Below are 16,007 nucleotides of genomic sequence, written 5' to 3'. Positions count from 1 at the left end.
GGAGGATACGACATTTCTGGAGTTGGGTCACCACGAAGAAGAGCCAAGACAAGAAAAATGTACAAAACAATAAAGCGCTTTTCAACAAGTTAACAGCAGAGCACTCTTCTTTATTCCCTTCTCTATACGCTGATAACCAACGTTTCTGGTTGGAGAGGGACATTAAAGAGTTTCATCGGAAAACTCTCTCTCTCAACAAGATTCTTCAAGATAGTAAGGACTATGAATACGAAGATTCTCTTTTCGACTCCATTCCCTTATTGGAAGAAGCGATTAATGAAGAAACGTCAGATAATTTCATTAAGCATTACTTTGCGGGATACAAGAGTTATGCCAATAACGGAGGAAAGTGGTGCCATAAGGCGTACCAGAAGCACTACCTTGAACGGAACAAACACGCTATAAAGAAGGTCCAAAGAGAACATAAGAACATAAGAACATAAGAAATAAAGGAGACTGCAAAAGACCATAAGGCCTACACTAGGCAGCTCCGTATCCATCACCACCTGTCGTCCCCATCCATAAAGTTGTCTAATCGTTTTTTAAAACAACTGATAGTTTCAGCGCTTACTACGTGGTTACTAAGTTTATTCCATTCATCGACCACCCTATTTGTAAACCAATTCTTGCCTATTACCTTCTTAAATCTAAATTTGTCCAGTTTATACCCATTACTGCGAGTCCTGCCCTGTTGTTTTATTATGATGACCTTGTTTGCATCACCCTTGTTATAGCCTTTGATCCACTTGAACACTTCTATTAGATCACCCCGCACTCTGCGTCTTTCCAGAGAGTGTAAGTTTAGGTGCCTAAGCCTCTCTTCGTAAGGCAAATTTCCGAGTCCTTGTATCATTTTGGTCATTCTTCTCTGTACTGATTCTAGTGAATTTATGTCCATTTTGTAGGACGGAGACCAAAACTGTACCGCATAGTCCAGGATGGGTCTAACTATTGCTAGATAGAGTTTAATAATTACCTCTGCACTTCTATTTGTTACCGTCCTAGCAATGAAGCCTAATGCTCTGTTTGCTTTATTTCTGGCGCTAATGCACTGCTTCCTGGTTTTAAGGTCCGGACTCACCAGAACTCCCAAGTCCCTCTCGCACTCAGATTTTTCTAAAACCGTGTCATCTAAGTTGTATCTATTTTCGGGGTTGTGTAGCCCTACGTTTAACACGCTACACTTAGAGATATTGAAGTTCATTTGCCATTTCACCGACCATGTTAACAGTTTATCAAGATCATCCTGCAGAATCTGGGCGTCTTCTCCTGACCTAATTAGGCGTCCTATTTTAGTGTCGTCCGCAAACTTACTAACATCACTATTTAACCCATCGTCTAAGTCGTTTATATACATAATGAACAATAAGGGACCCAAAACCGAGCCCTGGGGGACCCCGCTAGTAACATTGCCCCACCTAGATTTTATTCCATTTATGGTGACCCGCTGTTTTCTGTTACTAATCCAAGCTCTAATCCATTCTAACACTTTTCCTCCTATGCCATGGGCTTTGATTTTATTTAGTAGTCTCTGGTGTGGCACTTTGTCGAACGCTTTGCTAAAGTCAAGGTAAATAACATCGTAATTTTCATTGTTGTCTGATGCCTTATATACCTTAGTGTAAAAGGATAGAAGATTAGTTACGCATGACTTACCTTTGGAGAAACCATGCTGTGAATCACGAATTAAATTATGCCCTTCAATGTGTTCTCTGAGTCTATTTACTATTATTGATTCAAGCATCTTTCCTATAACCGACGTCAAACTGATTGGCCTGTAGTTGCATATGGTCGATCTATCTCCCTTCTTAAAAACAGGAACAACGTTTGCCTGCCTCCAAGCAGTTGGAACAGAACCAGTGTCTACCGATTTATTGAATATTTCAGTTAACCGGTCGCAGATTTCAAATCTACACTCCTTAAGCATTCTTGGAAAAATTTCGTCCGGACCCGGAGATTTTGTAGCTTTAAGTCTGTCAATCTGCTTGATAACTTCTTCTTTACTAATGCTGATATTAGTTAGGCTATTTTCTTCATCCCCTCTGAAAATCGGATCACAGTCAGGTACTTTATCTAACCTCTCATTAGTAAACACCGATAGAAAATAATTGTTAAACTCCTCACTCATTTTTTCTTCCGATTCTATCATGACATTTTCATCGTTTTTAATTGGTCCTATTCTTTCTTTATTTTTTGTTCTATAGAGGTGAAAGAAACCCTTTGGGTTGGATTTTGCTTGACTGGCAACCTTGATTTCATAATTACGTTTCGCTGAACGTGTATTCCTTTTAACCAGCTTTGCCATTTCGTTATATCTTGATCTAAGGTGTGATTCCCCGTTTTTTATTTTTACGTAAAGTCCTCTTTTAATTCCGATCTCATGTTTCAATCTGTCCGTCATCCATTTGGGAGTATTACTATTTTTTCGTATTGACTTTAGGGGGATAAATGTGTTTTGTGCATTAATAATTAGATCTGCCAGATTGCTATACATCTCATCCAAAGTACTGACCTGATTTTTGGGCCGTCGCCCCGAATCGACCTGACCCAAGGCACGCGCATCACTCTCTTTGACCCAGACCTGACTTAAGGTATGCGTAGTTCTCTCTTTGACCCAGACCTGACCCAAGGTACGCGTATCCTCCTTGACCCACTTCTGATTATCAGCCCCGCAACGAGAATCAAGAATGTTTGAAACGTCCGGATTGTTTTTCGTATTCAATTTCAAATAGGTTTTTATATTGTCAAAGTTTGCTTTCCTGAAGTCTGGTACTTGAACGTTATTTGTACTTTTTATTTTTTCCCAAATAATATTAAATCTTATTTCTTGATGATCGCTAAAGCCTAGACTATCGCCCACTATTATGCTGCTAATTTGGTGCTCATTATTTGTTAGAATTAAGTCCAGGGTATTTTGTCCCCTCGTAGGATCGGTAATCATTTGTTTTAGGAAATTATCCTGCACCACATCTAGGAATTGTTTCGCTTCATGATCTCCTATTAAAGTTTCCCAGTCAATGTTTCTATAGTTAAAATCTCCCATGATTACAACGTTTTTGTACTGGGACGCTCTGTGAATTTCATGAATTAGGGAATCAGTCTGCTCAATGCTAAGGTTAGGAGGTCTATACAAGACGCCAATAATAACTTTCTTATTCTTGCCTATAATCTCTACCCAAATAGATTCCGTACAGTCCTCTTCCTTAATCGAATTGTTGATAATACAGTTTAATGTATTTTTAACGAAAAGTGCTACACCTCCCCCATTCCTGCCGACCCTATCCTTATGAAAAAACTTATATCCTTCTATTTCGATTTCCGGAAGGAAATGTTTATCAGCCATGTTGATCCAGGATTCAGTAATGGCTATAATATCGAAATTTTCTACGCATGCTTTACCTCGCAGCAAATCAATTTTGTTAATTATGCTCCTACTATTTGTATAGTAAACTTTAAGTTTATCTTCCCTCCACCTGCTTTGGTGATTTTTTGTACAGTCCTCTAAGTTGTTTCTATTTCCTAAACTATATTCCGATACTTTCCCCCCTACTCCCACATAATCTACCCGAAAAAACCCTGTAGGATGCCTACTTCTCGCTCAAGGGATTCAGCAAGGAGCCGAAATCCTTTGGGAGACAAGTGCACTCCGTCCCTTGTGTATAGGTGATTCTTACCATAAAAGCGGTCCCAGTTGTCGACAAATGCCCATCCATTAGCCTTACAATGTTTTGCCAGCCTGCAATTCATTGCAATAGCCCTGGAATGCCACATGCCTCCAACTCTACGCCTCGGAAGGATTCCACATACTACAGGAACACCTCCCCTATTTCTGATCTTGTCTAGCGCATCTCGGTACCGCGCAAATAATTCCTCACTCCCTACCTTACCTATATCATTTCCTCCGGCACTTAAGCAAACTACTGGGTCCTTTCCTTCCCCTACTAGACACTCTTCAATCCTATCTCTAACATCACCTATGCCCGCGCCGGGGAAACACACCTGCGTCCTATGCTTCCTATCTTTGTCGCAGAAAACCCTGTCTAAATACCTCACTTGACTGTCTCCTACTACCAAAATCTTACCTGTGGGCAGGGATCCAGCGTCTGCCCTTTTCTTCTTCTCTTGGATTTCATTAGTTCCTTCTTCCTGCAGATTTGCCAGCACTTGAAACGAGTTTTTGCATTTCAGTGGGGCTGGTGAGGAATTTTTTCCACTTTTCCGCATCTTATTTCTCACCGTATTCCATCCATGCTCATCGCTAATATTGCCTTCCGTATCATGGGCCTTCGAGCGGAGAACTCTATTCTCCTCCTTAAGGCACTTAACAGCATCCTCCAAGGCTTCAATTCTACTAAATAGAGATTGTACCTCTTCGGCGCTGAACACAGTGACACATTCACTCGCCATATCGCTAACTGAAGCAGCTACCCGGTTTGACCTGACCTGAGTGACGACTACTGCTCAACTCAAAACGACTACTGCTCAACAGAACAGAAGAAGAAAAGAATACAGTTAGAAGCAGAAGAGAAAGAAAGAACAGAGCGGAGAAAGGAGGAAGCTGAACGAAAGAAGAAGTTAGCCGAAGAAAAGGAAAGAGAAGCTACAGCAAAGGCGAAGGAATTAGAGAGAAAGAGACTCGAGGCCGTAGAAGCTTCAAGGAGGAAAAAGGAAGAGAGGGAACAAAGACTTCTCGAGACAGAGACGTTTAGAGCCAATAGAGAAAATAACAGAGAGAAAATGAAGAAATACAAAGAGATACTAGCAAGACAAGAGAAAGGAATAATGTTAGTAACAGAAGAAGATAAGAAGTTACTCGAAAAAGTCCGGGAGGAAAAGAAGGAACATTGGGAAGGGGGGATAAAGCTTGAAATGACGGATTACGAAGAAGACTGTAGTGGTTTGAAAGCACGAATAAGGGACACCTACGACGTTGTGGAACACAGCATTGGAAAACTTGGCGACGTAAAGTGCAAGTACTGTGATGCTTTAAGGTGGAAAAGGGAGACAGAGGGTTTGTGTTGTAGATCGGGACAAATCCCAGCTGTGAAACCCTCTGAGATAAAAAACGAAGAGTTCAAATCACTATTTGAAGGTGTTACCCCTCTTTCTAAAAGATTTCTTAAGAACACAATCGGGTTTAATACTGTCTTTAGTTTCAGTTCCTTTGCAACATCCAAGAAATTGGAAAATGCAGCTGAAAAAGCTATGGTGTACAAGATAAAGGGTGCTATATACCACAGAACCAGTTATGTGAGGCCAGAGTTATTAGTGGGAGACAAGGAGACTCGAGGTATGTTTTCGGACGAAGAAAAGTTTTCCAACGGAGACGTGAAGGACTTAACACGGAGAAGACCTAACGGGGTTGTCGATAACTTCCTAGATCTCTATTTCTATAACAGTAGAGAGGAACAAATTAGACTCAGAACCTATAAAGTCTCTAAGTTGTTTTTGGAAGCACCTATAAGCGAGGAGAAAAAATCAACTAAATCCAGAAGAGAAATAGAAGAAAGAGAGTACAACGAGAACGAGGAGATAATTCGTATAATATTCAACTACCTTCTCGAAAACAATAAGTGTTTGAGACAGATTTTGTCTGAAATAGAAAACTCCAGGGAACTGATAGCATTGCATATTGAAAAGATAAAGAGATACCACAAATGAATCTCCAACTTAAAGCGGTTGAAAACTTTGAAACGAAGTAACATAAAGGAGTTTACCACCTTCCGACATCAAATGTGACTGTGGGTGGTATAGTGAATCTAGACGACGAGCACGATCCTCTTTTAATAAAGATAACCAGTCCCAAGAAGGATTCGAAATATAAAATTAGGTTTGTGGATCACACCAGTTTCTTTTATGATCCGTTCCAGTACCCTTTATTGATACCCAACGGAGATATGGGTTACACGTATCTTTTGCGGTCTCTGAAGGCAAACAAAGCTGGGAACGAGAAGAAGATTTCTCCGTGCGCATATTACGCTTCTATGTTTATGGAAAGAGAGAACTGTTTCACAGCTCTCTTTCAATGTCGAACATTGTTCCAGAGGTTCGTTATTGACTGTTACGTGAAGGCTGAATCAAATCGATTAGATTATATCCGTTTTAACCAACATGAAATCAGAAAAGAGAGGTCCGATATTCTTAAGAGTGATTCAGCCCATAAAGGACAACGAGTGCTACTTCCTAAGTGTTTCGTGGGAGGCCCGAGATACATGAAAGAGAGGCAACAGGATGCGTTAAGTTTTGTGTCAAGATACGGTTCTCCGGATTTTTTCATAACTTTCACTATGAATCCGAAATGGAAAGAATTGACACTATACGGCGACACTATTAACGTCTGTAATCGTCCAGATATAGTTAGTCGTGTTTTTAAACTCAAGGTAGACCAACTAATGAGAGAGTTATTAACAGATAAAATATTCGGAGAAGTCTCAGCTCATTTGTACAGCATTGAGTGGCAGAAAAGAGGCTTGCCTCACGTTCACATTCTTCTATGGATGAAACGTAAAGTGACTGAAAATACCGTTTCGAGCCTAATATCCGCCGAGATACCCGACAAGAAAAAACACCCAGAACTGTATGATATTGTTACCACTAACATGATACACGGACCGTGCATAGGCTACGATGAAAGCTCCGTGTGTTGTAATGGGAAGAAAAACGATAGAGGGACGTGCCAGAAAGATTTTCCGAAACAGTGCCGTTCAGCGATAAAATTCGGAAACAACGGCTACCCTCTCTACAGGAGAAGAGCTGTGGGAGAAGGAGGTTTCTCCTTTGTGAAAAAGTTAAAGGGACAGGAAGTAACTATCGACAACTCATGGGTGGTGCCTTACAACCCCTATCTTTGCTTGAGATTTAACTCTCACATAAACGTAGAGTGTTCAAATTCTATTAAGGCTATAGCGTACGTTACAAAGTACGTCAACAAAGGATGTGACAGAGTTCTATTCACTAAAACCGAGGGAACCGAAGAAATCAATGAAATTAAGAACTTCACGGATGCAAGATTCGTTAACTCCAACGAAGCAACTTGGAAGATATTCAGATTCCCCATACACAGTAGTTACCCTCCTGTTATGAATCTGGACCTCCATTTAAAGGACGAAAACGAAGTATTCTTCAACGCCGATTCCTCAAAGGCAGACATAAAAAAGAAGGCAAACAGAGAAACTCAGTTGACAGCATTTTTCAAATTATGTAGCGTTAACGAATACGCAGCCACCCTAACTTACAACGAAGTAGCTGCTTACTTCAAGTACAGCATTCCGAAATCATGTTGGGAGGAGAGGAAAGGTAACACTCACGCTATTGGAAGGATAAGAGCTGTAACGAACAAGACAGTAGAACTGTTCTATATGAGAATGCTTCTAACCCACAAGAGAGGTCCCAAATCCTTCGAAGACCTCAGGATGGTGGACGGTGTACTCTACGGAACTTACAGGGAAGCCGTTAAGGCTATGGGTCTTTTAAAAGATGAAGAGACTTGGAAACAGACTATCCTGGAGATAATAAACTACACAAATGACCGCAAAGAACTTCGTTCGACTTACGCTAGCATGTTAATGTTCTCGGATCTAGAAGACCAGAAAGATATCTGGGAAGAAACAAAGGATCTCTTCTCGAGTGATTTTCTATATCTTAGAGGGTTGAAGGATTACAACGACGAAATATACCTCGATGCTCTTGACGACATCCAAGAACAAGTTTTCAATTGTGGAGGAGGAAACATAGTCCACTACGGCTTACCTTCTTCCAGAAATGGAGAAAAGTCTTCAAACGTGATAAGGAGGGAGAAAGCCTATAATTCTAAAGAATTGTCCGAGACAGTGGAGAGAGCTCTCCCTCTATTAAACAGAGAGCAGAAGATTTGTTACGATAAAATCATTGAAAGTGTTGGTTGTGAGACGGAAAACAAAAGCAAAGCGTTCTTCTTAAATGCACCTGGTGGGACAGGAAAGTCCTTCCTTTTGAATCTTCTTCTAGACACAGTTCGTTCGAAGAGTAAAGTGGCTTTAGCTGTGGCTTCTTCGGGTATAGCAGCTACTGTCCTTCACGGGGGAAGAACTGCCCATAATATGTTCAAGATACCACTGATGGAACATAACGAAAGAAAAACATGCAACATAAAGCACAAGTCCGAACTAGCTCGATTGCTTCTTATGTCTTCTTTGATTGTGTGGGACGAAGCAGTGATGGCAAATAAGAACACAATCTCAGCCCTGGATATCACTTTGAGGGACCTTTCCGGTCTTGATATTTTCATGGGAGGAAAGACGTTCGTTTGTGCTGGAGACTTTAGACAGATATTACCAGTTGTAAGAGGAGGAGGAAAGAACGACGAGTTGAACAGTTGTCTGAAATCAAGTTACTTTTGGCCTTTCTTCGAAGAGTTAGAACTGATAAAGAACGTTCGACTTAAGAGTGAAGACGAAGAAAACATAAACTTTGCAGAGAAATTATTAGAAGTTGGAGAAGGAAAGTACAAAGAGTGTCACTTCGGAGAAGGTTTCGGGGTGTTAGTTGACAGCAGAGAAGAGTTAGTTGAAAGAGTGTACAGAGGAATGGGAGAGAACATATTTAACGTCTCTTTCTTTGAAAAGAGAGCTATAATATCTCCCACGAACAACGACGTCGAAATCATTAACGAGTTTGTGTACAATAAAGTGATTGGTAAGGAAGTGGTTTGCATGAGCGTAGATGTCGGTTGTGAATCAATAGAAGGGATGGACGTTCAGGCGTCAGTTTTCAATTCTATGGATAGCCCTTCCATTCCTCCACACAAATTAAGGTTGAAAGAAGGAGCAATTGTGATGGTTATGAGGAACATTTGCCCTCCGAAAATCTGTAATGGGACTAGAGTTATGGTAACAAATTTGAGAAGGAACGTTATTGTTGGAAAGATTTTAACTGGTGTGTACAGGAACACACAGATCTTACTTCCTAGAGTTACTTTAGAGGCAACAGACACCCCTGTAGCCTTCAAGAGATACCAGTTCCCTGTCAAACTCTGTTACGCTATGACAATAAATAAGTCCCAGGGGCAGACGTTTGAGAAGTGTGGTGTGCTACTGGATTCATCACAGTGCTTCGCACACGGTCAACTATACGTAGCGTGTTCTAGAGTTACAAGCCACGATTCCCTCATAGTTTTTCCAGGATATACAAAGAAAGGGGAAGAATACGAGTTGAGACCTTGGGTGAATTGCGTTTATGAAGAGGTGTTCTGTGATGTGGATAAAAGTAAAGTTTCTTCTTTGGAGGATTTAATCTTTGAAGATAACTCTGAAACCTCAAGGATACCAGAAGAGGAACCCGATCAATCCATAGTCAGCATATCACGTTCTGTGTTCGAGAAAACAGAAGGAGAAGTAGCTGCGATGATCTTACCAGAAGAACTCTTCGAAGAAGAGAACTACTTGAGTCGAGGGGAAATGGAGGATAAAATTGAAGAAATCGAAGAGAAGATTGGAGAGAAGATTGAGGAGAAGATTGAGAAGATTGAGAAGATCGGAGCTAAGGATACCAAAAACGAAGAAAGATTTGAAAAGATTGTCTACGAAATAGATGAGATTAAAACCATGTTGAAGGATTTCGTAAAGAGAAAGAATAGCAGCGAAGAAGAGGACAGCGAAGAAGAACTCACACCCAAGAGAAAAAAGAAGAAACTACATTAAATGTATAGTTCTAAGGTGTTTTAAGTAAAAGGCAGATGAAAATCTTTGGTTTTATTAACTTTTTTATGTGTATCATCAATGCCCGAAGGGCTGGGTGCGAAGCACCCGCGGGCGGAGCCCGCCTCGCCGAAGGCCAAGCACACCTGGCGTAGCCAGGTCCGGCGGAGCCGGGTGCTTGTAAATATAAAAAACATAAACTTTTCAGGAGAGGCATTTAAAGTTTAAAGGAGCGCACCGGCATTTAAAATCCTCCGGTCGCGTACTCACTCGTGACATTGTCTATTTTTTTACGTTTCCGTTTAAAACTTTAAACAAAACTGAACTGTCTATAAAAAATTTGACTTTATTTCAATATACAGAATGTTTTTTCATGCAATGGGGTTGCCAGATGTCGCCAATAATTTATCTATTTCATTTTATATATAAGAACGGAAACGGAATTGAGCTGTAATATTTTGTCGAAGTGTTACAACCATCATAGAGAATCTTTTGAATACCTGTTGGTAGAAAAAAAGATAATACGATCGCATGCATGACTGGTAGGCTAACAGATACGCGACAGGGCGACATCCTTTCTCCTTTAGCTTTGAAGAGATACTGAGATCCTTGTGGTGATTGACGATTAGTGTTGGGCAAGTTGCCAGATATCTCCATATATATTAATTATAGTAAACAAAACAGAACTGGGTATCAAAATTTTGACTTTATTTCAATATACAGAATGTTTTTTCATGCAATGGGGTTGCCAGAGGTTGCCAAAAATTTATCTATTTTATTTCATATATAAGAAAAGAAACGGAATTGAGCTGTAATATTTGGCCAAAGTGTTACCACCATCATAGAGAATCTTTTGAAATGTTTACCTAAAATTTGTTAATTTTCCAGAATTTTTCGTGTTTTCGCGCCCTACAGTCCCTTAATGGATTTTAAAAGAGTTAGCGAATACAATAAACCATCAAAAGTGTACAATATAATGTTGTAGAAGGGGAACATCTGATAAGAGGTGCTCAGCACCTCCGTATCGTAACAACAGTAACGATGTTCGGGTGCGTATGGACGAACCGTTCCGGCCCAATCGGATGCGGTGGGTCTTGAGAACAGCAAAGATGAGAAGACCCGACGTCAAGTAGCCTGCGACTGGAGTAATGAAGACTTGGGATTGGAGTGGCAGTGGGTAGTCTTCGCAGGACGTCTTCTGATCAAGTTCTACTCGACGTTGGGGGAGGAGCGGTATATATACCCCCAAAACTGCCGAGGTAAAAGGAAATACACCCAAGTCTGCTCATGTGCTATCATATCCTTTACCACATAAACCTCGGGAAAAATCCACTTAGATACACTTGAGTTACCTATGTCTGAAAAGGGATATATGTATTTCTTGCCATTGATTATCTGTCAAGATTTTGCATTTGACAAAACCCATTCCAAATAAGAGAGCCAAAACAATTGCTTCAGTAATATATGAACAAGTAATCTGTAATTCCACAACTCCCAAGATCTCAGTTTCAGACAATGCTGCTGAATTTAACAACAAAATCTTGGAAGAATTATGTAAGTTATTTAAGGTAAACAAAATTAATATGCAAGTCAATTATCATCAAAGTAATGGATTGGAATCCTGTGTGTCCTGGAATCCTTTGTGCAAGATTTAGTTGTCGCAAATTCTGGTCAAGTCATGTCCTCCCTTCTTCCAATGCCCCAACTTGTAAGAATAATTAACTCACCTAAGAAAGATTGTAATTTCCAACCTTTCTTTGGTGAAGTAAAGTATCATTCTATTATCTCTTGTAAACTGCATACTTAAGTGTTTCTTCAATAATAACAGAGGTTCCTTTTGCTTCTGAATTTAGATTCAACCTGTACAAACTGGTGCCCTTCCCAATGCAAGTAAATAATTCAATTTTTGAACTTGACACACCAGTAATAGATCCACTAAATTACATCCTTTCTCTAGATAACTTAACAGAGTAATCTTTAATGATAACCTTAAAAATTGTAAGATCCCAAACAATATTCTCTACTTGTGCCATGCTTTTATTTTATTTTTATTTAAATGAAGCGGCCCTGCTGTGGATGTGCTGTGAATTGCGATGCTGCCTCTAACCCAGGGCAGTGGACAGGGTGTAGGGATGACCCGTCATCCGGGAGGTACTAAGATAAGAGGGAGGGTGGAGGGGAGTGGAATGTATTTAGGGATGGAATGGGTGGGAATGATTTTATGTCTTTTTCTTTTTGGCTACCTCCCTTGAAAGGGGGAAAAAGCCTTGGTATATGCATGTATGTGTATGTATTTTTATTTTATCTATTTATTTTTTTGTGCTCCATGAAGCATTGAAATAATTTTGTGAAGTTTCACTAGCTAAGCAAATGTCTGTAATACAGAATTGTCACTACAAAAAGGATATTTGTAAACCAGGTTACTCACAGAATATCATGACAAAATAAAATCGGTACAAAGGAAGTAAAGAAAGTAATGAGTTCTGAAAAAGACCTTGGAGTGATTATCGTAAAGGATATTGCACCTGATAAACAGATAGAAGAAACCGCTGTGACCAACAAAGGGGGCCTTTACCTACTTGGATGAAGGAATGGTAAAGAAACTAGTAATCACACTGATAAGGCCAAAACTGGAGTACAGTATGCAGCAACATTATGGACACCCAGTACCAAAAAGAATATAAAGAAAATTGAAAGAATATGAACAGCAATTATGAATATGGCCCCAACAAATTCAAAACTGTCATATGAAGAGATTGTTAAAGTTGGAAATGCCAACTCTGGAACAAAGAAGAAAAATAGGTGACCCACTGTCCATCTATAGAATCATGAGAGAAATGGTCATTAATACAGAAACTGACAAGTTGGAAAGGATATGCAACAAAATGCCACATGATGTCTACTATCCTACATTTTCTTGCTTATCATCATAAAACAATTTTTATAGGTGTAGAATAAACAATTCATATTATGCATCAAGGATAAAATCACCATTATATTTTGCACTTCTATTTCATTTATCAAAATTGCACAAAAAGTATATTTTTGCACTTCTGTTTCATGTATTCATTAAAACCATACAAAAATTAAGTGGATATATAGTATGATAACAAGAATAGATAAATTTATTTTAAACCATTAGAATTGTCTGATTAGAAATGAAGTCTTAAATCAGAGTATGACCAAAGTAATATAAAGCCATCATGCACAGTATGAAAAGTAGAACAACTATTATTCTATTTTTCATTTTATTATTATTTTATTATTATCATTATTATTTTCTTGGTTGGAAAATACTACCTCCTCTGTATGGACACCCATTAATTCCCTAAAAAGGGAAGACAACAATGTGGCCAATAATTGCACAGGATGCAACCTGCCAACCTACATAGAAACATCGGAGATGGGAGTAAAAGAACTTTCAAAAAAGCCTCCCAAGATCAAATGAGGAATTTTTTGCAGGTACCAGTTTCAACATCTGATCAATTTGAAACATCAACAATTTAATGTCATCAACTTGATTTATTTTAATTTCATATGTACAGTTTTCTATTTCTGTGTTAGGAAATAAAATAGAAGTGTAAAATATGCAATTGTGTTTTTATACAGGGATTACCTTTGTCTTGTGGCATTTTGTACATAATACCTGACTTTAGAAAATATCACTTTACTGGTTTACAAGAGCTTCACGTAATGAACTTGAGGTAAATTAGGTGAAAAAATGTATTACATTATCCAAAGTTACACTACACTTAAGGATGTAAATCCCAATACCCACAAAACACCCAACAGGCTACTAGATTTGATTTTTTTTTTTTACAACAGTTTTCCTGTTGACTTCATTAAATCGGGTCTTCTGTTTCAATCAGAAAACACTTGTTTGTACCAACCCCAACCCACATACCAGTCATGTCTGGGGACTGCATTGGGAAATAAGTATTTAGAATTAAAGAGGAGTGCAAAGCCAGTGATTAATGAGAGAAACAAGGACAACATTGTTCAAATAAACAATAAAACAAGCAGTTTTCTCCAATTCTGACCATACCTAAGATTAGAGAACACAATCACAGTAGGGTTCACTATTGTTTAAAAGATTATTGGGTTCGTTTTTCTTTACATTACTATAATCAGGTTTGCTGTTTTTGATATAGATATGTTGGGTTCGCTAATCTTGACATTATCTGAATTAGGGAATACTGTGGGTTGGGTTAGGTTATGTTGGGATAGCCATTCTTTAGATGAGGATCATTGGGGTCACTGTTCTTGACATGATCCATATATTTTTTTCCCAACAGTTTTCCTGTTGATTTGACCAAATTGGGTCTTCCATTTCAATTGGAAATCACTTGTTTGTATGAACCCTCCCCCATCTGGGGACTGCATTGGGAAATAAGTATTGCGATTTAGAGAAGTATGCAAAGCCAGTGATTAATGAAAGAAATGACAACACTGTTCAAATAAACGATAAATCAAGCACAGTATTCTCCTATTCTGACCATATCTAACCTACCCAGTCCCTCTCTCCCTCATGGCAAATAGATTTTTCAATGGTATTTGTTCATTTTGTTTCTTGTATTCGATACGAGATAAGTTAATACAAGATCATTTTCATTCTCTTCCATACATATATATCTTTTACAATAATGTAGTTATGATTCTACATAATTTTAAGTATTCACAAATATGTTTGCCAGTCTGCAACCCTTCCCTATATCATCTGCCAGCCCATGTTTAGATACAGTAAATTCATAGTAACGTCAGCAATCATTTCCAAAACACTATGACAAGCACCTTTACAGTTACCAACAATTAGGTTAGGTTACATTATGTTAAATCTCAAGGCTGCAATTCTTACTTGTATCATCAACTACCTTTTATCATTCTGAGTATTTTCAACCCCAGATATGAGTACCACAAATCAATGGCAACATCATTGGTGATTAGAAAAAAAGACTAGCAAACATCCTTACATATACCTAATTCTACACCCAAGTCAAAATTCTTATTCAGTACTTGGAATTGTTCTAAAACATCAGCATATACGATCTGACCGTTCACAAGCTGTGGTTTAAAGTTCTGCTCAATGTAGGAAGTAATGGTGAGATGATAGCGGTACTGGTGTTTTTTTCATCCAGGATTGGGCATGTGTGAAATAGAAGTCTTGCTCACAGGCATACTAAAGCTGTTTAAGAACATCGGTTATGATGTAAAGACATGCGGGGTTTGATTGCTAATGTAGGATTTGTTTGATATTGTTCCTAGCCTTTATCAATATACTTAACACTGGATAACAATCTGTTACGTAGAGATGTGTATGCACCTTAACTTACACAGGAAAAACGAAGAGGGCGACGTGATCTAATATATATTCAAACGGGTCAAGATTATCATTTAGACAGCAGGGCAGTACTCATGGTAATGGCCTCTTGCAGTCTCCTCCGGCCTTCGGGGGGCCGTGTCTTCGATTGGTTTTCCTCCTGTCAGGGCGATAGTGTTATTGCACTCTGACCGAGGAGGTAGTGAAGGAGGGAGGGGTTGGTCATACCGTAGTAGTCTCTTTCCTGCCGTCCGTCCTGCTACTTTCCCGCAGCACTTGTAGTTGTACCCCAATCCGATTTTTTTTAATTCGGTAGATAATGTTTATCTACACACGGGCCTTTTTTGTAGTTATCTGGGCGGAGGGTATCCGACCAGGATATGGGCGAGCCGTTCTATGTTTTCGGTGATGTTGTAAACTACGTCGTCTCCAGTCTTCCAAGCTTCGGGGGCCATGGGGTTGAATTGTCTACCTCTTCTCAGGGCGATGGTGTGAGCGCACTCTAGTAGGCAGTGAAGGAGAGGTTCTGAGGTGTTCATCCCGCAGTGGTCGCATTCCTTTTCCTGTCGTTTGATGATTTCCCAGCAGTACTTGTACCCCAACCTGAGCCTGTGGATGATCACGGCGAGTCCTCTGTCGGCGATCTTGGTGGCTGGATGAGGGCACAGTTTGGTGGCCCTCTCGTACCACTTTGCGCTTGCTGATGCTGAGCTTATCGATCTTCTGTGCTTGGCTACCTTTGTTCGTTGTAGGTGGTCTCTGCCCCAGCTTTTGAATAATGTGGTTGATGGTTGGACTTGGATTTCTATGTGTGGATGGTAGCGTGTTGTCTTGGCAAGCTCATCTGCTCGTTCGTTTCCGTGTACCCCTATGTGGCTGGGTATCCAGTTGATGATGACTGGGCGATTTTGTTTGTTGTGTAGCTGCAGGAGGTAGAGTATTGTTATGATAATGTTTATGTTGGTGGGTATGTCCTTCTTCTGGAGTACTTGTGTCACCGCAAGTGAGTCTGTGTG

The 16,007-nt window shown here is 39.6% G+C and overlaps 1 protein-coding gene across 1 annotated transcript; it reads left to right on the top strand.

Moving 5' to 3' along the window:
- Positions 1–5,897: 5,897 nt before the first annotated feature.
- LOC143022269 (uncharacterized) lies at positions 5,898–11,648 on the top strand. The gene is made up of 4 exons (XM_076180412.1): positions 5,898–7,626; positions 7,987–8,318; positions 8,604–9,243; positions 11,503–11,648. The coding sequence occupies exons 1-4, from the start codon at positions 5,898–5,900 to the stop codon at positions 11,646–11,648; spliced, it is 2,847 nt and encodes a 948-aa protein (XP_076036527.1).
- The last annotated feature ends 4,359 nt before the right edge of the window (positions 11,649–16,007 follow it).

The sequence above is a fragment of the Oratosquilla oratoria genome, chromosome 44 (assembly GCF_046742065.1).
Source record: "Oratosquilla oratoria isolate Oo_2021 chromosome 44, ASM4674206v1, whole genome shotgun sequence".
NCBI classification, from domain to species: domain Eukaryota; kingdom Metazoa; phylum Arthropoda; class Malacostraca; order Stomatopoda; family Squillidae; genus Oratosquilla; species Oratosquilla oratoria.
The sequence above is the reverse complement of the archived record's forward strand: the minus strand, read 5'-3'. Positions and strand labels throughout refer to the sequence as shown.

Bases quoted from the DNA above. Each gene is read 5' to 3' on its own strand.
- LOC143022269 (XM_076180412.1), top strand. From the start codon at position 5,898: ATGGGTTACACGTATCTTTTGCGGTCTCTGAAGGCAAACAAAGCTGGG. The intron at 7,627-7,986 runs GTGATTTTCTAT...ATCTTCTTCTAG, and splicing joins AACAAAGGATCTCTTCTCGA to ACACAGTTCGTTCGAAGAGT. The intron at 8,319-8,603 runs GTAAGAGGAGGA...TTCTTTGAAAAG, and splicing joins TTAGACAGATATTACCAGTT to AGAGCTATAATATCTCCCAC.